Genomic DNA, 22,842 nt, shown 5'->3' on the forward strand with positions numbered 1-22,842 from the left:
CCCGTTGAGATAATAATGCCTCCTTTGCAATGATGCCCTTGGTAAGCCATTGATGGCGGGAGCACAGAGTGTTTCAGCCCCAAACCATGCAGAGCCGTGAGAACACAACCGGATTGAATATTGCTGGCCCAAAGCGTGCGAAATACATCGCAATGGTCCGAGGCGTATTGTAGCAGTGCTCCGGCAAATGCCAACAAATAGATCAGTGTGCACAATAAAATCAATGAGGTCGAATTTGGTGGAATATAATTTGCATGCAAACAAGACGCCGCAACCCTTGCACGCCTCTCTGGAAAGTGTGGAGTGGAGAGTTTAGTTTTTGAAGTTGCACAGAATGAAGTCTTAATTAGAAAACATGTATCCATGCATAATTAATCCTTCCTCGTCGCCATTATATCGGTGTTTCATTTGTAACTGAAATCACTTGGGGGAACATATGTTGTTTTTTACGTTTGCCTATTTTTATATTTGAGCAATATGTTTAGTATTTGGGCATGTGCAATCTGCGCCCTACATACATACACATCTTCAAACACAAATAGCGTGTTGTGTGCGCGCACAGAGTGTGTTTGTGAATGTAAATTACAAAGAACCATGTTGGGTTATCGTCAGCTTTCAGAGCAAGCCCTGTTTGCGAGGCCCTGTTAAGGCTGGCGCAGTCCACCAGTGCCAACGTTCACCACATCGTTGAATTGCCACGATTCGGGCTTGTGAATAAATCCGTGAATCATTTCATTTTCAGAAATGTTTGCTGCCTCCATTTCTGTGGTGTATAATTGCTGATGTCTTGTTTGTGCAGCTTTGTCTGCCCCATGAGCATACATGTGGCATTAGACGAGCGGTGGTGGCGGCCGGCTTTGCATGTCGCGAGGTTTGGTGGATCACACACATCTTGCGAAACTCGCCTTCCCGTGAGCATCGAGGGGCTGTCATACCCTGGCTGGCCATGATAAGGCCGTCCAGCAAATTTGCAAACTAATATCGTCTGTCCCATCTGTACGGGATAGAGAGCTGTCCCCTCATGCGTGTGGGTTTTCTCTGGTTGCTTCGGTTTCCTTCCACATGTAAACATTGTGTAATTGGCTGAAAACATCTCACTACATAGGGGACTGCAGATCTTGGACATTTGTTGGTGCTGGCTCACCACCTGACTGCCTTCCTGCTTGTCTGTGTTCCCTCGTGTCCCTGAGTTGTTCTCTCTCTTGCAGAGTGAGTGAATACTGTGTCCGTTACAAGATGAAATGATTAGCATATCGTTCACATGCTGCCATTTGCATACATCGTGCAATGATTTATTATTCCACGCATGACGGCATACATTTGTTATCCGTGTAGACATTTATTTTAATGCGTGAATCTTTGTCCGTGTGTGTATATATAAAATGGGCAGCGGCAGTGTAGCGTTTCGCGTGCTGTGCTACGACTCCAACACCAGTGGCGATTATCTTAACATGTCTTGGGCTTCCCCTAGGTCGATTAAACCTCAAATGAGTACCTTTTGCGATGTGTAAGCATTGCTACTGGAGACACAAAGGTGGTCGAGTGTGGTGCTGGCCACCCACTCCCTCGTGTACCGTGCCAGCCTTCATAGGTGCTCGCTAACAGCACTTGCCCCAACAGTATGTTATACTTTAAAGTTTGTATTGATTGATCTCTTTGAATCAATTCTGACGCTCAAGGTACGTGTAGTGAATTACGCGTGTGAGAATCGATTCTCTTCAATTTGGGTTGCGTGGGAAACACGCATGGGAGGGATGTCCACCTAGGAGATGGAGCGCCATGGTCAGCTCGTGCGCAGGAGCTCGGGGAACGAGTTCCAACGCAGGGTCGTGGGGGTTAAATGGTGACGCCGTGGAAATGCCTTCACCCGGCGGTGGATCCTTCATGGCTGCTGATGATGTGGCACGTGTAGAGATAGCGATGGCTGATGATATGTGTACCCGTAGTGGGTTCTTAGTTTGGCTAAGGTAGACTTGCAATAGATTCTCACTGAATTGTACAAAACCTCCATGGCAGTATCTCCGTTAGAATCACCATTCAAGTAAATGTTTAGTTTCTTACTATGGAAATTCCAGGTGGAAACATTTCTGAGTCCTAAAGAGTGAACGGATAGGAATTGAATTCGGATTCTACAGACACCACCCAGCTCTGCTAACCATAGCACCACTACTCCCCCACCCCGCCATCCCCTCATTACGTAATATGCTGGCATAGTTTTTAAAAAATCTATTCAGTTTAAATTGTGGGAGGTCGTTCCACCTCCTTTGCTGCGATCGTCTTTGTTTATGAGCAGGTGAAAGCCCATTGGGAGCCCTGGGTTTTAAATGAATTTCTAAAATATTACCAAACGTTAATAGTTCAGTGAAAGAACAATACACAATTTCCAGCCCTTTCTCAATGCACCGCTGGATGAAGGCGCCCCCATGCAGTGTCAGTTATGGTGGTTATTTAACAATACTTCACCACATTGGTGAGTGTGGGTTCGTTGGCAGCGGGCGGGACAGGACCGGTTCAGATATCATTCACCACCGATGTTAGCCGTGGCTGGCAATCAAACTCGGGAAGCCAGGTTCATAGCGCAGCACGCTAACCACTACACCACCACTCTCCTCCGAGTGATGAATATACTTCACGTTAAAAAAATATCTAACGGTGGTTGAACTTAAATTTTTTTGGTCTTAAACGTAACACATTTGTCAGTGACACAGTAGCCAGAGCAGGGTATAGAACAGGCGATGTTGTGGGCAAGGGCTCTTCTCTGTAGCAAGTTGACAGAGAGGTCAGATAGACCGAGTCGACCAGAGCTGGAGACTGCTCTACACTGATCCACTCTGTCTCTCTCGCCTCTCTGTGCCATGAAGAAGGGCGATTGCCCAAAACGTCGCCTATAACATTTTGTTACTTCCCAGGCGACAGTTTTTTGACTGTGTTTCGTTTGTATTATTTGTGCTGGAGCACCACTGCCAACGTAGGATCAACAAATAATTCGTTTCGCTCATCTTGCTTTGTTCCATCTCCTTTACGCACCTCTCCCATTCTCAGTAACTTTCTCCCCATGGCCATCCACACGACTGAAAAAAAACCTTCTCTCATTCAAATCGTGGATAAAGACGTTCCACTTTTTGCTCTGCCTATAACTCTCTCTCTCCTTCTGTCTCTCTTTTGTTTACGATCAGTGGAAACAAGAAGATGCTCGGTGTAGTCGGCACTTTGCTTCGTTCATCAATTCTTTTTTTTACTTTGCTTTACGTAACCCCCCCTCTCGCTCATGCTCTCGCTCACGCTCTCGCTCACTCTCGTTCTGCACGCAGCCCTTCTGTCTCTCACTAGGAAGTGCCTTCTTTACGCTGCCTCTCGTCTAGCCCCCCAGCACTTTGACTCCCCGAGTTGGCACTTCGTGCGTAAGAAAAACGACTTTTGAGGGAGCGGTCCTTGGTGGGAAACGGTGTGCGCCGCATGGGGTTCAGAGCTCGAAGGAGGCGAGGGGACGAACGCCGGGCTCGCTGCGGAGAGGATGCACCAGGTCCCACTGGATTGGGAGCGTGATGCCGAGCTGTCATCTGCAGCAGCATGGCAGGAAGGCGGATGCTGGTTATATATAGAGAGAGAGAGCTGATGGGAGAGGGAGGAACTCAGTTTCCCACTGGGTGCGTGTGTCTCTCTCCCCCGCTTGCTGTCTCCCTTGATGTAAACACAGCAGACAGTCTCATCAAATATGTCATTAATATTCGCCTAATTGCATTCCGTGCAATTAAAAATGAATTTGCTTCGTTTTATGTAATACGGCGATGTATACAAATTCCGGCGAGCCACCAAGTAGGCAGAGCCTTCGTTGTATTTTATATCCGACGGTAAAGAAAAGCGCTGTTACCGTACATAGTGGAATTCTATTTTTATTTGTACTGCATGCCAGGCCTTGTTAAATACATCTTACATAAGTACACATTCTGCGGGCGGCACTGCAGACGCACACATCCCTCTGTCCTTTGCAAGTCCAGCCTCTCGACTTTCCTTTCTTCTTCTTCTGCCTACAATTATATATTTCTATTTAAAATGAATATTCCCCACTTATTCTACCCGGAATCGTGAGACGATGTTGCATTCAAACACAACATTTACACCAACTTGTAAATGTACTTATAAAACATATATATTTGGTGCTCATTTCATATTTTGAAATCGCATTCGAACGGGTGCATTTGGCCGGTGTTCTGCAGTGTTATTTTATTTATCAGCTGCATCATCATCTGCCAGGTTTGCACGATGGTCCAAGCTGTCAACCTGCAGTGGAAAGACTGCAATTTCAAGTTCCTTTCAGTTCTTCACTCAGCGCCCATCGTCTCGTCACCATCAATAACATGAGTACCACTTTGTGGGAAGTCAACGGTGGTTGTGGATTCAATTGTGGCTTCTATACGCAACCTTTTTGCAATTCTCCCTCGGATACGCAGGCTTTCTTCAGACACTGCAGTTTCCCTGCCACTCGCCATGTATTTCTATATTCTAATCAGAGGTGTAATGCACTCATTCCTGTAATTGGCCAAACATCGCAATTCAGGACCCCGAGTGAAAATGTGCCCTGAGACTCAGCAAAGATTTCCTAACTCGATGGCAATATGCAGACGTTTCGATTTGCTTTTGTAAGCAAGATAGAGTAAAACAATCCTGAAAAGTAAACGAATTTAAATCACGTGGGTGATATGTTTATTTTTTTACAAGCTCCAGTCTCGTGCGTTGTGCCCTGGGAATTTATAACGCCAATAAAAAAGTAACTGCCCGTGTAATATCTACTAATGCCACCAGAAAACATCACGCCAAATGGAAAACAATTTAATGCCGTGGTGTAATTTATCAACTTTGCCCCGAGATCGTTATAAACAAGGATGATTATTTAACTGCGGGAAACATTTTGCCTTGGCTTGAAAGCCATGCGTGCACTTTGTGGGCACGTGTGATATGGTATGTCCCTCACGTAGGTTGACTCAGCTCTAAAGCAAGAAATATTTGGTTCAATGTGATTGTGCATATTCGTAGTGGTGTGACACAGTTGGCTGGACATGTGGCCCTATCTATACCACTAAATAATCGTCAGTGTCAGCCTAAATAGGTACTTGCTAACAGCACCTTCCAAATTCAGAACAACATGGCACCGTTCATTTGTTATATGCATGTAATGATCCACGTGTGTCCATGTATGTACATCTGTGTGTGTCTTAATGTGTGTGTGTATGCATCCATGGCCAGGTGCACATGGCCTGGCACAAGCGTCGTGGTGACGTCACCGCCACTTAGTGGCGAATGGCGGTTGTTGTATGCATCCATGTGTCTGTCAGCATTTGTGTGTACAGTGTGTGTGCACGTGTGAACATGTACATGTGCGTATGTATGTGTTTTAATGTAGTGTCTGTGTGCACAATTACATGTGTCTGTTTTTATGCATTTATTAGAATATGCAAGTGACTGTATGTATAAATACGTCCTTAGTAGGTGCTCGCTAACGGCATTTGCTTCTAAGCTCTGTAAGAAGCCTAGCCTGCCTAAGTCTATGTTTGGGGAGCGGTGGCGCAGTGGTTAGCGTGCTTCGCTCCAAACTCGGCGAGCAAAGCTCAATTCTCACTCGCGCCCACACCAATGATGATTGTCTGAACTGGTCGTGGGCCTCCCCTAAGTTGACTCAGCCTCATTTGAGTACCTGGCGTGATGTGTAAACGTCGCGACTAATAAAGGAGAAGAAGGTGACTGGGCGTGGTGCTAGCCACCCAAGTGCTGGCTACATGGCAGGTCTTCGTCTTGGTATATCCCTCTGTGTGGGTTAGTAAGCCTCGGTATGTATATATGTATTTACACTTACACCAGAATATGCTCTTCTTTGTCATTGTCACTCATATGCAGCATTCACTGCACATCCAAACATTCAGTGCATGAATATGTGTGCACACAGCATACAGCGGCAATGACCACCGTTTGTCACTCAGCGGCGGTGACATCACCACGGCACGTCTTGCCCAGGCATCGGCACACTTTGAGACCCTGCAAAGTTCCAAAGGCTCGCTGGTCAGGAGGTCAAACAGCGCAGGCACAGGTGTTCTGGGTTAACTGGCTGGGATAACTGGCAGATGCACCGCCTACGCTCCCCGCTGTGCCGCCTCGCTGTGTTTTCTCTGTTGCCCGGCCTCCCCGCACGTCATCGTGAGCGCCGCTCCTCCAGGCCTCCCGTCGTTAACTGGCAGCTGCCCGCAGCACGTGGTGCCTCCATCGGAATCCACAACTTTAGTCCGGATTTGGCCGCTCATTAATCGACGTACGCGCCGGCCAAGCCATCGATCGTTCCGCCGGACGCATCAATTCGTTTGCTCGCGTTAGTTCTTCGTTTACTTTCTGCGCATTTCATTATTGAGCTGATCCATCGACCCCCACCCCCCTCCACTCGCTCACCCACCCCGTGGCTTGGCTTGCTGGGGGTGAGTAAAGAGGTGGTGGGTTCGAGCGTTAGCCAGAGATGCATCACGGTGTTGTCTGCGTTGCACCGACCCCTCTCAGTCTGGCTTCGCTGGGACTGACCCAGTTTTCAGCCTGCAGTCCATGGCTTCATGTGATTTATATGCCCCCCCCCTGCCCTTGTCCGCGTGTGTGGGGGGACCTCTGTGCACCACCATTTAGTGGTGAATGATGGCTATTTATGTTGTTCTGTATGTGTGTGTGTATTTATCTAGATGTATGTGTAAATGAGTGCAGTGAGTTGGCATGTGCTGTTAATGCGCCCCTATTAAGGCTGAAATTGCATATGAACAGGTGACCAGCAGCAACAACAGCTGGCATTGGGAATTAATTGGCAGTGATATCATCGCACCGCTTGTGCCAGGCTAGATGCACTTTGAGGCTATGTGAAGTGTTGGAAGCTCGCTTGCAGGAGGGCACGGGACATACCCAGGTGTTATGGGTTGTCCGAGATGACTGGCAGATGCACCACCCGTGCTCCCTACTGTGCCGATTTGCTTTGTTTTAACCTCCCAGCACTCTGCTCGTTATTGTGAGCATTGCTCCTCCACCCTCCGTTGTTTCTGCAGTGTGACTGCCTCCAACTACCAGCAGTGCCCTTCTTGGGCCTCTTCCACAAAGGTTTATCTTGACACTGCTGGTACCAGTCATTGTCAAGTCACTCCATCTCTTCTCTAGCCCGTACCGTGCCGTTGTAAGCCCCCTCTATCCGGCCGAACAAAAGCTGTTTAGCCATGCGGTGGCTGGGCATGCGGGATACATGGCCCAGCCAACGCGGCCTTGCCTGCTGGAGGAGCTCACCGATGGGACTTTGTCCAGATCTTCCAAGGATTTGTGAGCTTCTCACACAATCCAGCCTGGTTAAACCCAGGATGGATCATAGACAGGCCAGCCTAAATGTTTCTAACCGGCGAAAATGTTCCATTAGGGGGGTCCATGTTTCGCAAGCGTAGAGAAGGGAGGGAATGACTGTGGCTGAGAAGACCTGAAGCTTCGTGCGGAGTGACAGACCAGGTAGCTTTCACACAGCGTTACGCAACCGATGAAAAGATAATGCTGCTCGACTGATTTGGAGTAAGATCTCTGCTGTCAAACCAGAGCAGGTCATAAGCACACTGCCCAGGGATGGAAAACTTCCCACTCTCCTCACAACTGCCCCCTCAACTCACTCATAGAGAGTTGAGGGGGCAGAGGTATTGATGGGTAGGCCCCATCTCTTATTGGCACACTCCTGAGTCTTCAACTCCTTCTCAGAGTGGGCAACAATTGCCAGATCATCAGCATACATAACACACACACCAGTGGATAAACCACTCGCACATATTCTCACACAGAAGTTTACTAATGCTCATGCGTGCACATGTATACGTTTAGACATTCAATCACATACACACTGACAAATGCACACGCACACACAGACATCATCATGCACACTCACACATGCGTATATATCTGCACCCACAGGCATGACAAAAAAAAGTATACATACGAGAGACAGAAAGACAGACAGACAAGCAAATTGGCTGCGACAGCAGACAATACCGATATATAAACATAAGGATGATAGATGGGTGAGATTGATAGAGAGTCACTGCTTCGTGAATGGATCTGTTGCCTTGTAACAGAGAAACATTCAGGTGACGTGTTTGGCAATGGTTTGTGGGTGTTTGTGGCAGAAAGAGAGAGAGAGGGAAAAACAGATCAACTGATGGATCGGAGACCATATATGGCAGACTTGCAGACAGTTGACATATGAAGTTTCATGTTGACACGTGAATCGTTTTCATCACTGGTAAACATTCAGTCGCAAACAAAACCCTTAAACGGTTACATTATATTCATACTTCTTTTACTTATCAAACATGAATATCAGTTTGAAACTGGAGAACAGAACAAAAATCGTATCTCGAAATAAAACGTATGGTTTGAAAGGTAATCGTCGAAAAAAGTGCCTTTAAGGACGCAAAAGAACAGCGATCCCAGCATGCATTGCCCGTCAGCGCGACGCCACCATTCTCGTGCTAGATGTGCGCACACAGAGAGAGCCTCGTGATGACCACCGGCTCAGAACGATGGTGGCAGGTGTGACTTGGTCAGTAACAAAGGACGGCGATAAAACAGTCCCTTCGATTAGCACCGTTGGCTACGTACGGTGCGAAGGAAGTTTAGCATACGTACATACACCGGGTTAGTCTCGAGCATGGCTCGTCAGCACAAGTGCAAGCACGTGTACATGACAACTGCTTCCATCTGCACCCAAGGGACTTGTGTTGCCGTACATTGGCCACTTACTCGGTCGGCCCTTGTGAGCCGTTTGGCTATCACATGCAAAGCATGCTGGGATTCTTGTTATGTTTAGCTGTTGGTGACATTTTGTGTATATATATATCATCATTTGTTTCAGTTAGAATTGCCTCTTCAGATATAAAGAGAGAGAGTGTTGGAATGGCAGATGAGTACCCAATGTTACACGTTACGCCTCGTGCTGCATTGCGTAACAACCTGACATACATATCCTGTGGCGTAGCATGTTTGGCATGGACCCTGGTGCAAGGAATGATAATTCACTGGTCAACAAAAAAACACATTTTTTTCTGTCCTGGACTTTTAAAGCAGTTTTAGACTAATTTCAGGGTGCTGATTCCAAATTTGATCTCAGATTTGCTCTATCACATCGTTTTTATGCTATCCGCATACCCCATTTTCATTGATTTTACCCGAAAGTAACTGTCACTTATGATTGCAAGTTGTTGCGAGTCAGTGACTGCTTTAGTGTTAAAATATGGTGCTGTATTTTTATGATAGTGTGTTTATAATATCATTTTATGTAGATATCCACATTAATTTAATATATTTTTTCTGCAGTTTCTATTGAAAATGCAATATTTGATATCTCAAAAACCTGATAGACAAAATCTGATGCCAGATTTGGAATCAGCACCCTAAAATTACCTTAAAACCGTTGGAATACCTTATGCCAGAAAAAGTGTGTTGACCAGTGTATAATTGTCACTTTTGTTGGCCGTGAGCTGGAAACAAACTCGGGTTTCCTGGCCCTTACATTATATGTACCTACAAACAAAGACAAATATCCTCCATATAGCCTTAACAGACTGTTGGGGCAAGAGCCGTTAGTGAGCTCCTATGAAGGCCGCCACGGTACACGAGGGGGTGGGTGGCCAGCATCACGCCCGACCGCCTTTGTATCCCAAGTGGCGATGTTTACACGCCGCACCAGGTACTCATTTGAGGCTGAGTCGACTTAGGGGAAGCCCGCTACCGGTTCAGATAATCGTCACGGCTGTTGGCCATGAGCGGGAATCGAACTCGGGTCGCCGGTTTCGTAGTGCAGCGCGCCAATTGCTAACACTACCGCTCCCCGCACACACGCATGCACAAATGTTGTAAATAGCGAAACGTTCATACATAAATCAAATCGAGTTGATTTTCAAGGCAGCGACATCAAGGGCTGCGTTCGGAGGAGATTTCCTTGCATCACAACCTCCCTCCCTCCGCTTTTTTTTTTGTTAACATCAACGGCACAAACAAAACCCCACAACAAAGACCTCCCTTGCTAATGAAACCCCCTTCATGGGGAAATCCTGACAATTTCAATTTGTGGATGCGCTTCCGATTTAGATTATTTTTCTTGGGGTTGGCGTGAAATGCGTTTCAAAAGCCCGCCGTTATTCATGCTGTGCACTCGCGAACATCATCATGCTTATTTTCGTCACCACCACCATCATCATCAATGACACTTTGAAGAAATCCATGACACGGACTTTAAAGTTTAAAGTTGATGCAGTAGCTTGATAGGATGGCCAGCATCCCCCGACAGAAGGTCCATTATTGTTTAGTATTAATGTCATCATAATTGTAATAACAGCATTAATACAATTTACATTATATATATATTTTTGGCAAGGCATTACATTATATGTTGAACACCATTTGCAGGCATTGGCTGATTTATAGCGACATTATTATACTACACAAGAGTAAAATTACTTGGTTCACTGATGATGGGGTTTGTGTATTTCTAAACGTTTAGCGTGGGACATAAAGCAGTTTACTTCAGCTGACCCTGTCCTGAGAAGCAATAAACTTACGGCCCATAATTTTGTAGGAAGGCCATAACTCTAAGCACTTGATCCTCACCATTTTCGAATGCCAAATCTTCCAGAACATCGTTATAACTTACATCAGTCACACGCAAACAGTTGCATAGGATCTGCAGTGCCAGAAAATGGCCAGACTCCAGGGATATCAAAGTGAGGATCCAAAAGGCGTGGCTGAAATTGAGAGAATTCGGTGATGTAGGACAGAAGGATTCCAACCTGGTTGATTGGAACATATATACAGGGTGTTTAAAAAAGATCGACCCGATATGAAATCGCTATATCTCTGCAACCACGAACCGCCCATGAATGAAACTCTTACCACTTGAAAGGGTGGGACGTAGAGAGGGTGGGGCATAAAGAGAGGGCGGGGCATAGAGAGGGCGGGGCATAGAGAGAGGACGGGGCTTAGAGTTATAAATGATTACCGCGAGATGCCTCTCCCAGCGCACAAACAGCCCCTAGCCTCCGTCATTCGCAAGACGGTGACCCCGCAACACACAAGGCGTTTTGCGCTCTGCAGTTCAGCAAGACTGAATCCGTAATTGCGGTGCAGCGTGCTTTTCTACGGCGTTTCGGCATTGATCCGCCAATGTCAAAGAGCATTCGTCGTTGGTACCGACAATTTGAGGAAACAGGCTGTTTGTGTAAGGGGAAGAGCACAGGGCGACCACGCACCTCAGAGGTAAACGTGAGAAGAATTCAAGAGAGTTTTCTGCGTAACCCACGTAAGTCCACTCGTCGTGCCAGCCGGGAACTTGCGATCCCTCATACGACTGGCTTGTGTCGAGGCGACGTTTAATCATGAGGCCATATCGGTTGCAAATGGTACAGGCTCTTCGTGCAGGTGACAAAGGAAAGCGTGTAGAATTTTGTGATGCGATGTTACAGAACATGGAGGATGACAGCTTCTTACCGCGTTTGATTTCTAGTAATGAAGCAACGTTTCATCTAAGCGGTAAAGTTAACCGTCACAGTGTGCGCATATGGGGATTAGAGAATCCACACGAAACTGTAGAGTATGAGCGTAATTCCCCGAAAGTGAACGTGTTTTGTGCTGTTTCTCAAAGAAAGGTTTATGGCCCTTTCTTTTTCGAGGGAAACACAATTACGGGGCAAGCGTATCTCGAAATGCTGCAGAAATGTTCTCTTTCCACAACTTGATGAAGATTCCGATGACTTCATTTTTCAGCAAGACGGAGCACCGCCACGTTGGCACCTGCAGGTTCGACGTTTTATGAATGGCACACTGCCTCAACGTTGGATAGGTTGCACGGTACCGTAAGACTTGGCGCTACACTCTTGGCCCCCAAGATCCCCAGACATCACACCCTGCGACTTTTTCTTGTGGGGATACGTCAAAGACCGAGGTGTTTTTGTGCCACCATTAGCGACTAATCTGGATGAACTCAAAAACAGAATCACGGCAGCGGTGACTTCAGTGGAAGAAGAGGCGTTTGGGACGAATTCAACTATCGTCTCGATGTTGTTCGTACAGCAGGTGGAGGGCACATAGAGCATTTATAAAATGGTTCGTAAAACTTGATAACTCATTAAACCGTTTGTAACTTTTTGTGTACTTGTAACATGTTGCCATCGTGAAATATACTGCTTTGAAATTGGGTCCATCTGTTTTTAAACACCCTGTATAATACAGTGACGGGACCAGTATTGGCATGTTGTATTGTCCCAAGTTGCTATCTGCTCAGTCTCCACTTTAAATGGAAGGCCGCCACCTGGCCAAATAATAATCATCATCATCATCATAATTTCAAATGTTTACTTAAAAAATCTTCATTGAGTCTCCATATAAATTTTTTTCCAGATGATACTCTGCTTATTCCGTCTAGCCAGTTGTTTGTTTCTTATTTGGTATGGGAAGAAATGCCAGTGCCGAAAGGCGGGGAACGACACGAAACCTTCTAACAGAGAGATTGTGAACCTCGTTCTTGCACTGCCTGCCGAAATAAACACCACCTCATAGCCAGGGCCACATTAATGCAGCGGCATTACGGGCTGCAGCCCGGGGCCTCCAGAGAAATATATACTGCTTCATAACAATCGGAATGCAATACTGTAGCGCAGTAGTCAATCCTATAGGTAATTTGGTCATTAAAGCAATGGTATCACTGTGCATTACTAGTTGTGTGTTCCAATTAAAATCGTTTTTTTTTGTTTTCACTCCTGATTTAGCTTCACAATTTGTATATCACGTTTACAAATTTAAATCACAAAAGTGAATTACAATAGATTGTGGGCATTGGTGGTGGTGAAGCAGTCTTGGCGACATTTTCCCGCTGCTGAATGAGGGCTGGCGACATAATTGGGAAGGATTTCATCCAGAAGTGGATAGATCATGGCTGATGATAATGATATGATCACGTTGACCCTATATCGTTGTCGTTACCATTTTAGCTGACCTAGTCGTCATGATCGCAAGTCGGCCAAAGAGATTTTTCACACTCGCAATTACCTCTTCGTGATACATTAACCCCAGGTGCAATCAACCAAGGAATCAATCTGTCTGAGGTGCTTTGATGGACACGACATTAATTAATCGGTCAGTCAAACAACTCGAGTCCGTGTGCCGTGTTATTCTTGTGCAACCACAATGCTCGCTCTCACTTGAAGAACATGTGTTATTGTGACACAACGAGTCGTCTTCCCACCATGCCTTGCATGTCACATGACAGCACCACAATGCATGTTCTCATGCACATTTTTTTAGACCACCAACTCAAAAAGAGCCAAAACTCTGGTCGTATTATTTTAGACAGCAACAAGACATTGAGTCAACTATATGCCGGTTTAATCCTTGTTAGGAACCATCCGCAGTGCAGAGCCATCGTTGCCTACCACTGCCTAGGGCCTTACGGGGCTTAATGTGCACGAACCCTGTCTGATGACTGTTGGGAAAGTTTGGCACTGCCTATGGGTGACAATTAACCAAATGTGAAGCTTTCTGTAAATGTTGAGTAACTCATCAGCTGGACAAGTGCGTTCCACTTCTACCGCCGCTGCTATTGCTCTCCTGGCAAACGGACATAGCGTCCTCCACCCCAGCCGGTCACTCGGAGCAGCAGTCCGTGGCTGCCGGGCTGAGAGGCCGGTGTCCCTCTCGATGTATGGAAAGCCGGGCCAGGCGAACGCTTTTCAATCGCCGCTCGGTCTCGCCGCGCACCTCGGCTTGACGCACAGCTGTACAGCGGCACGGGTCGGGGTCGTACTCCAGCGTCTGACGGACGTGACCGAATAGCAGTGAATCTCTTCTGGGCGATGGCAAGGCTGTTGTCTCTGAGGCTGCTACTCCGTGCTGTTATTGTTTTGTGTGTGCAGGCCGGAAACGAATCAACAAACTTGACCATACACCCACCCTCGCTCCCCTACACAAGGTTCCTTGTAACTTGCCCCGTCCCCTTCCCCCCACGACCCCTCTCTGTGCACCAGGCATGCGAATCCTGGTGACGCTGCTGCTGGACACGCTGCCCATGCTGGGGAACGTGCTTCTTCTCTGCTTCTTCGTGTTCTTCGTGTTCGGGATCGTGGGAGTGCAGCTGTGGGCTGGACTTCTGCGCAATCGATGCTTCCAGGCTGAGAACGTGACACTGTGAGTGTGGGTGGCTGGGTGGGTGGTGTGGGTGGGTGACTGTGTGGGTGGGTGGCTGGATGGATTTTCATAACCAAATTTAACAATTAGATACTAAGTCAATTGTGACTTCGTGTATTTTAATTCCAATGGCTGTGTAGGTGGTTGTGTGGGTGGTGGGGATTGGTGGTTGGGTGGTGTGTGTGGGTGGCTGGGTAAATTACTGGCTGGATAGTTGTGTGTTTGGGTGGATGTGTGGGTGAATGGGTGGGTGGGTGAATGGGTGACTTAGTGGGTGGGTGGTGTGGATAGTTGACTTGGTGGGTGGTTGGGTGGGTAGGTGTTGTACGTCGTTGGTGGCCGGCTATGTGAGTGGTATGGCTGGGCGGGTGGTGTGGTTGGACAGGTGGCGGCTTGGGTGGATAATTGTTGCTGGAACAGCACAGGTCCAGCAACTTTAAATACAAAGTGAGCACAGACTAAGAGCGCGATAATGATATTATAACAGATAATAACAAGGACAAACTGTTTCTTGAATTGAGCGAGGGTGTAGGAAATTGGTAAAAGAGATCACGGTTGACAGTTCCAACCCCAGCAGCTAATAGCACTGATAATGGTACAGCAGATGAGAACAAAGATGCCTCTTGATTTGAGCGAGCTCACGGGAACTTGGGCAAAGGCACATTGTGAGAGAGTTGCAAAGTGTGGCACGGGTAAAGGAGGAGGAGAAATTATTAAATTGGTGGAACACATTTATTGCCAATTGTGTAGAAGCAGACATCGACGTTGGTGGTTGTGCGCAGGTATTTAGGAGTGACGCTCGTGAGAACAATGATGTTGGCAAGGAGAGATTCAAGAGTGTCCGAGCAATGGGGGAGAACGACCGAAGTGAATCTACGTGTGGACGTCAATCAACTGGCACTGTCTTGATTTGAAGCTTTCGTGACTGCAGGAATCCATACTCTGCGGTTCGTTCGGTAAAGTCACGTAGGTAGAAAAAATAATAAATCACGACGTTTCGATCGCAACAACAAGCGACCGTCTACAACTGGAACTGGTTTATGATGGAGCCCTAACCAGCAGAGTGGTGTAGGAATTCGTGGCTTGCTCCCCAGATGCAACCAAAGTTCTCCAACCTTAGCTGCACTTGCGCTTTGTACAGCAGAGGTGACTGATGGAGGCTCAAGGAGGCTAAGAAATAAATACGATTTTAAAACAAGCTTCTTCAATGGCTCCTTAGCCAAGTGAGCGATGTAACTGTTCCAACACAAGTCGGAGAGAATGGTCTCATCGAAACAGATTGAAGCGTTCACTATCAATCAGCCCGAAACAAAAAAAAACTCTATTATAGATGATATTGGTCAAGAAAGCTTACGTGTTAAACTTAAATGTTTATTTTGTTCATGCTTCTTCCACCCATTCATGTTCACGTGTTGCTCTCACCGAATGGCGAGACAGTACTGCCAAGCAGAACGCTCACAGCGCGTTGTCTGACACTTCGACATCCAGTCCAGGGATTGGGTGACTGCAGAGTGTCGCACAGCTGCGTTCATTCAATTTGGGTTTTGTAATCATTCGAACAACAACAACAACGCGGCCACAACCTCAAGATGCAGAGCAAATGTGAAACTGCTCGTGTTCAGATTGTCTTTGTCGAGAAGAGGGAGTGAGAGAGAATGGAAGAGGGGTAGCAGGGGAGATGTAGTGTCTCTTGCGGTTAACCCTCTTCTTCAATCAAGGGATACATTCGTTACGCTTTGAAAAAAGTATTCCTAGCGTAGCATTTGGACTCAAATGTTATGAGATGGCCTGGTGGCTCAGAGGGTCAGAGCCCTCAGCTGGCACCTGATTAAACACTTCACAAGTGCGGTGAGTTGATGGTTTCAGGCCCGGTCACCAATTACTCTACGACAATTATTATATTTGTGTTTGCACTTCATGTGTCTAATTTCATTGTCAAAGGATGAACATTACTCTTTGTAGCATGCAAATGCTACCTCCTTCCCCCCTCCTAATTGTGCGGGTAAGAGCTTCCTTGAAATGATCTCAAACGTAGTTCTGCAATATTCACTTCCACGGGATGCCCTCCAACACGAAGAGTGGCATTACGATGCGAGTGATCGGGATTGCATGATTTCAGACTTGCCTAAAGATCCCATCGAAGACAAGTCCGTCAGTCTATTATCTAAAGACCACAATCATAGACCTCTTTGCTCGTGTATTGTCTCAAGGAGGTTATCAGAGACCGGCATGTTATCTAGAGAAGCCATGGGAGATTGATCTGCCAGTCTGTTATTGAAAGTATCTCAACCGTAACAGGGTCAAGGTAACGAGGTCACCGTTGCCAGTGTCATTAGACCCACCACACATTTCCATCACTTCCTCCTGCTAAATTCCATTTTTTTTGCAAAGTTAACCCCTGACCTACAAGCACCCTTCTTCCAATCTCATCCCCACTCATCACAACCTCCTCTCCCCGATCGCATCCACAACATTTTTCTCGTTTTCGTTTTTTCCCCCAAAGTGTAAATCTTTGCGTAAATCTCACAGGCTATCTATCGCGCGGACGTCTATGCACATGTGCACGCTTTGGAACACAATGTGCACGTCTTCTCAAGGTCGATATGCAGCCCGCAAGGTTACTTCCCCAACCTGGATGCATTCAAGATCATTCCTGCCGCTTTTATAATGGCCAATTTACTGCAGTGACATAACTGCTCGCGGAAATTTGCCACTTCCACTCTTCATTGCCACAGAGAATTCGCTCGTATTCCCAAGACGCCTTATTTATTTACAGGGCACTAGCAAACAGCTCGCATTTGCATGAATATACTCCCATGTAGCATGTGAGCAATATGGTGTGTGTGTTTAACAGGCCAGTTGTTCCATAGCAAGCATCAAAGTGCTCACGACTCCCGTGGGGTTGCGTGTATGCAAGCATATCTACGCACGTGCGGAAGGATGAGTACGCACGCACAAAGACGTGCATACAAATGTACGTGTGCACGGGTACATGCGTGAAGCTAATATAAAGAATTGCAGACACGTATACATATACGGTTGTAGAAAACAAGACAAAGATCCCCTGTATAGTCTTAACAGATTTTGGGGGCAAGTGCTGTTAGCGAGCACCTATGGAGGCCGGCACGGCACGCGAGAGGGTGGGTGGCCAGCACCACGCCCGTCCACCTTTGTCTCCCCAGTGGCGATGTTACACATCGCACCAGGTACTCATTTGAGGCTAAGTCAACCTAAGGGAAGTCTATGACCGGTTCAGGTAATCGTCACTGGTGTTGGCCGTGAGCGGGAATAGAACTCGGATCACTGGGTATGCAGCACAACGCGCTACACTTACACACGTGCGAGTTTACACACGTAAACTCAAACTCGCACACACACCTACATACACATTTACACAAAGGCATTTCCTAGATTCACCCTGGTGTTCACTGGCGGAAGAAGACAAGCGACTGTGGACGATTCTTCTTTTTTGTCAATGTTGCTGTGAAGTCTAATAACTTTCATGACCAATTCAGGTAATTAGCGACGCTGTGCCAGTGCGTTCACATGAGCCCCAATGCCCAGCCTGTGCCTGGGGAATCGAATGCGCTGCTGGTAGAACGCTTTGTTTCCCAAAATTAGGCTCAGCAGTCTGTCCTGCCTCTGCACACATACACAGACAAAGGTCCCCCACGTGGCCCACCAGCTGCTGTTGGGGAATCGGGGAGCGATCCGCGGGGGTCGCCGCTTCGCACGAGGTCAGCGACGGGGGACCGCGCCAACTCCTGGCCGTGTTTGGTCTCCCGGGGACAGAAATGTCTCGCAATTTTAAACAGGGGTGCTCACCTTTCGGTGGACTCAGTGCCTGAGCCCCAATGATCAGCCCGTAGTTGAGTCGACCGAGAAGATATCCGGCCACCGATGTTGGCCGTGAGTGGGAGTTGAACCCAGGCCACTGGGTGGGCAGCAGAGTGCGTGATTCACTGCACCACCCACGGTCAATGACAAAAGAACAAAACAAAGAAAAACCACCACTCCATGTACACACACACACACACTTTGAAATCAACAAAGAATGAGAATAAATAAGTATTATGCTCACACACCCACAAGGACCCAACTCAAACACACTACAAAGATGAATCTCCCTGGTCACATCGATAAACTGTTTGGGCAAGTGTTGTTAGCGAGCACCTATTACGCATGCCTGCATGCATGCGTGCATACCCACTTATGCAGTCAGCTGTAGAATGACACTGAGCCCACACTCATTCATCATCCAACACTTTTGTGCACCTCCGGGCATTGGCATGGGAGGACTTGATGGGAGCAATACATCCTGGAATGTACGCACATGCACACGCACACATACAGGCACGCACGCACACACACACACAAATAGACAAGATACAAAGATCTCCCGTATAGCCTGTTGGGGAAAGTGCTCTTAGCAAGCATCCATTAAGGACACGTCCATGTGTACATACATACATATGCACTCTTGCATAGATATGAAAACATATCTCCCATGTAGCCATACAGATTCTTGTAATACCACAGTCAGCAAGTGCCTGTTCTGGCTGTCACAACTCGTGAGGAGTTGGTGTGGCCAAAACCATGGCCTGCCGCCTCTGTGCTCCCAGCAATGACATTTGCACATTGTAACAGGTACTCATTTAAGGCTGAGTCGACCTAGGGGAGGTCCAAGGACATGTTCAAATTCGACTTGCTAATGTTGCTGTGAATGTCTGGAGATCAACCACGGGGTACACGAGGCGCATGGCACATGGAACTGGGTCTCTGTGGGCCTACGTGTATTTAACTCTGCACGTTAACGACTCTGCAGGGAGAACTCCTTTTCCACGGCGGTGAGGTGAGCGACCAACAACGCGGACCCTGTTATCCACGGGGTTATCCGCGAAATGGCTCGTATTTGTGGGGTAAAAGATTGCAAATAACCCTGCGGATAGTGGGGTGAATGTTCCACTACGGAGAGTCTTCTCTGCGGAAACCACGAGTATCGGGAAGTCACTTCACTTTGCAGTTTTGTGGAAAATCGATCATCGCGGATCGGAATTAATGAGGTCACAAAGGATCGGGAGTTTTCGTGGACCGGATGGATATGGGTCTCAGGTAATAGTGCCGCGAATAAAGAGGGGTTCATCTTCTTGGTTCTTTCGGTGAAGTCACGTAGAAGGGAAGTAATAAAATAATAAAAATAAAACATAATTAAAATAAAATATTATTTTATTATATTATTATATTATTTTATTGTTTTATTTTATTTTATTATGTTTTATTTTTATTATTTTATTACTTCCCTTCTACGTGACATCACCGAAAGAACCAAGAAGATGAATCCCTGCAGTCACGAAAGCTTTAAATCGAAATTTAAAGAGGGGTTATCTTACATGCTAATTTCTCACGTTAACATCACTAGCCCCGGCCACTTCTTTATGACCCTTGGGCTACACCATTTCAAACCTTTTCAAACAGTCTGCCTCAGCAGCAGGCCATGCTTTCCCACCTGATGACGGACGCTTGTGTTGCGCCCGAAACGTCGTGATTCATTTTATTTTATACATACGTGACTTTACCGAAAGAACCAAAGAGTATGGATTCCTGCAGTCACGAAAGCTTCAAATCAAGATTGAGTTGTGTGGATATTTCTGTGTACGTAATCGGTAACGATAGGATTACTCTTTATAAGCAATCAGTTTCTGTTTTTTGACTACGTGAGGTTTTATAAGTCAAGTCACATAATGCTGCATAATGAAATCCATATGATGCAACATAATCTGATTAGTTGTTTCAAAGTAACAAAATCTGATTTGGTGGTTACTTTTACGATTACTTTCTGTAAATCGCATCTTTCATTGGAATTAACAGAGGCATGCTGTGGCTGTAGGCTTTGTACAATGGTCTGTGTGCTTTGGCAGCTGTTTTCCTTGTGATAAGCCAAGCCGCTGATGCCAACATTTCCCATTTTAATCCTCTTTGGAATCATTTTCATGTTTGCTATAAACGTATAAATATATGTCATTCATGCTAATCTAGCCGGGCAGTAGTAGCACATACCTGTAATCCAGCGCTGTGGAGGCGAGGGTTGATGGGTCGCAGAAATAATGTGAAACTACCTTCCCATGGGCGTTGAGGAGCCGTACCCTGGTACAGCAAAGTGCGAACGAATGTCATCGGTCCATTCTGGATGGGATAGAGCGTTGCTCCCTCACATGTGTGGCTTTTCTCCAGGCGCTTCAGTTTCCACCTGCTCCTACTGGACATCTGTGAAAAAGAGCTTTATAGCTCTTCGGATTCCTTCAGTATAAATAAATATTCTTATTCTCTATGAATACCCATTGAATAGCTGAAACCATCTTGATATATATTAGACTACAGAGTATGGGCAATTGTTTGAGCGAGCTCACTGCCTCGCTGCTGCCTTCCTGCTTGTCTGTGCTTCCTCGGAGATGTGAGATGCAATTTGCACGAACGACAACACCGTATTGAACTAAATTGAACTCACGTGCTAACACACTGAAGATCGAGTATCAATACAGGATTACCGGTACTCTACATGCCTCTTATTCCGTTTAACACGTAGGCTTTCACCTACGTGTTAAATGTGCCTCTTGTTAATTAAATTATTTTAGAACCATAGGGTTTTAATAGAGGCTGTTTAATGTTCTATGAACGCAACATTTAAAAAAGCATGCTCGTTCATATAATTGTCTTAAGCAATTGTTCATTTTTTTTATGAACTTTGAACTTAACACAAAGTAAACACAATAATATGAACTGAATATTCACCTAAAACAGGACCCTGCGGGGTGGGCTGGTAGGAACGAATAACCAAAGAATATAAACATAATGTATTATTACACTTGTTTAGCCAGGAAAGCCCCACTGAGTCTAAAGGTTTTTGTAGGGTCCTGCCAAGTGTTTGCAGTAGGGGGCGATGTTGCTACACCGAATCGGACGATCCGAAGGGAAATTTTGAGGCCTAGTTCTAGGCTTTAGGCCTAGCTGTAGGCTTTAGGCCGCTGTGAGTTAATTTTTAATTTAAATGTTTTAATTATTAATGTATAATTTAAATGTTTTAATTATTAATGTAAAAGCTTTAAATGTAAATGTTTCTATTTTAAAACATCAGGGAATGTAACATTGTTAAGCATCAACTCCCTTTCACACACGCGGGGGTACGATACGAAGGGAGACTTTGAGGCCTAGTTCTAGGCTTTAGGCCTAGCTGTAGGCGATAGGGCGCTGTGAGTTTTTTTTATTTAATTTCAAAGTTTTAATTAAAAGCTATCTCAGGGAATTATAAGTGAATGTTACACGTGTTTAGCCAGGAAAGCCTCATTAATTTAAATGTTTTAATTAAAAGCTATCTGAGGGAATTATAAGGGAATGTTACACTTGTTTAGCCAGGAAAGCCTCACAGAGTCTAAAGGTTTTTGTAGGGTCATGTTTTCAGTAGCGGGCGATGTTGCTACACGTAATCGGACATCGGATGGACGGACGATATAATCTATTGTAGGCTGGTCCACTTCTTTCCTACCAGTAAAACTGCCCTCTCGGCGCTGTTAGCGAGCACCTGGTATTAATTTAAAGTTCAACCGCAACAAACAAAAAACAAAAACATGAACAAAAAACATCTTAAAGTGAATATGAAGCTAAGTTCATCGTGAAGATGCCTACAACAGGTTCAGATGTAATGTTCCACAGTTATTATGTTCGTGTGTCTGGAAATCGAACACAGACACGCAACGTGTGAACCACTGCACCGCAGCGACGTCTATATGTCTCATCCAAATTGAGTCATTTGCATCTGCACTGGAAATTTAGATTGGTACTGCGGTGGCGAGATGCTAACATCCTTTCCTGGTATACAGAAGGTCGTGGCTTCCATCCTGACCCTGCTCCATGTATATTTGGAGTTTGCATTTTCTCCACGTGGTCGCGTGGATATTTCTCCGGGTCCTCCGGTTTTTCCCTCCACAGTTAGACTCAACGTGCGTTTAGGATATTTGGCTGCTATAAACTTCCACGTAATAAGCCACTTTGTTGAGCTGTCATTTGTGGCGGCCAGGTCGCTTCTGGTAAAATAAAATAAAATGTTTAATAGTTCAAATTTTCAGATTACGGCCTACTCGGTTTGAACGACGTCAGGGGGCCTTTAGCATGCACAAGATGTGAATGTAATTGTCAATATACCCGCAGTAGTAACGCCCTGACGGGATTGAACCGTGAACCTCTGAAACAAGCCGTGAATTCGTCACCATGGCACAACCCCAGTCTAATAACATAGCGTATGAGACGAGAGGGAAGTGCTGTTTGCAAGCTCCCATTAAGGCCGGATCGCACGTACACACACACACGCACACAATAACATTAACAAAACACTTACATTAGGCTGCCCTCATGGCAAACAACGACATAATGGGTTTCACATTAATAAACAGTGTGCGTTTTACAAAATCTGACTCTTTGCCCAAAGGCACTCGTACTAAAGCCATCTGTAACGCAATCACGAGAGTGACATTCCGCGCAATGCAAGCGTGCAATGAGTGCATCCGAGCGGCTGAGATCCGTTTACAGTAGCCTTCAGTACCATAAACTGGCCACATAATTAATGAT

General features: G+C 46.1%; 1 protein-coding gene across 1 annotated transcript in view; it reads left to right on the forward strand.

Moving 5' to 3' along the window:
- Positions 1-22,842, forward strand: part of LOC133353428 (voltage-dependent T-type calcium channel subunit alpha-1H-like) — a 307,728-nt gene that overhangs the window by 149,859 nt on the left and 135,027 nt on the right. The window contains 1 exon segment of the mRNA XM_061569680.1: positions 14,064-14,223. Within this exon segment, the coding sequence (XP_061425664.1) occupies positions 14,064-14,223 (160 nt within the window).

Source organism: Lethenteron reissneri, chromosome 44 (assembly GCF_015708825.2).
Source record: "Lethenteron reissneri isolate LAM-NWPU_2019-01 chromosome 44, ASM1570882v1, whole genome shotgun sequence".
NCBI classification, from domain to species: Eukaryota; Metazoa; Chordata; class Hyperoartia; order Petromyzontiformes; family Petromyzontidae; genus Lethenteron; species Lethenteron reissneri.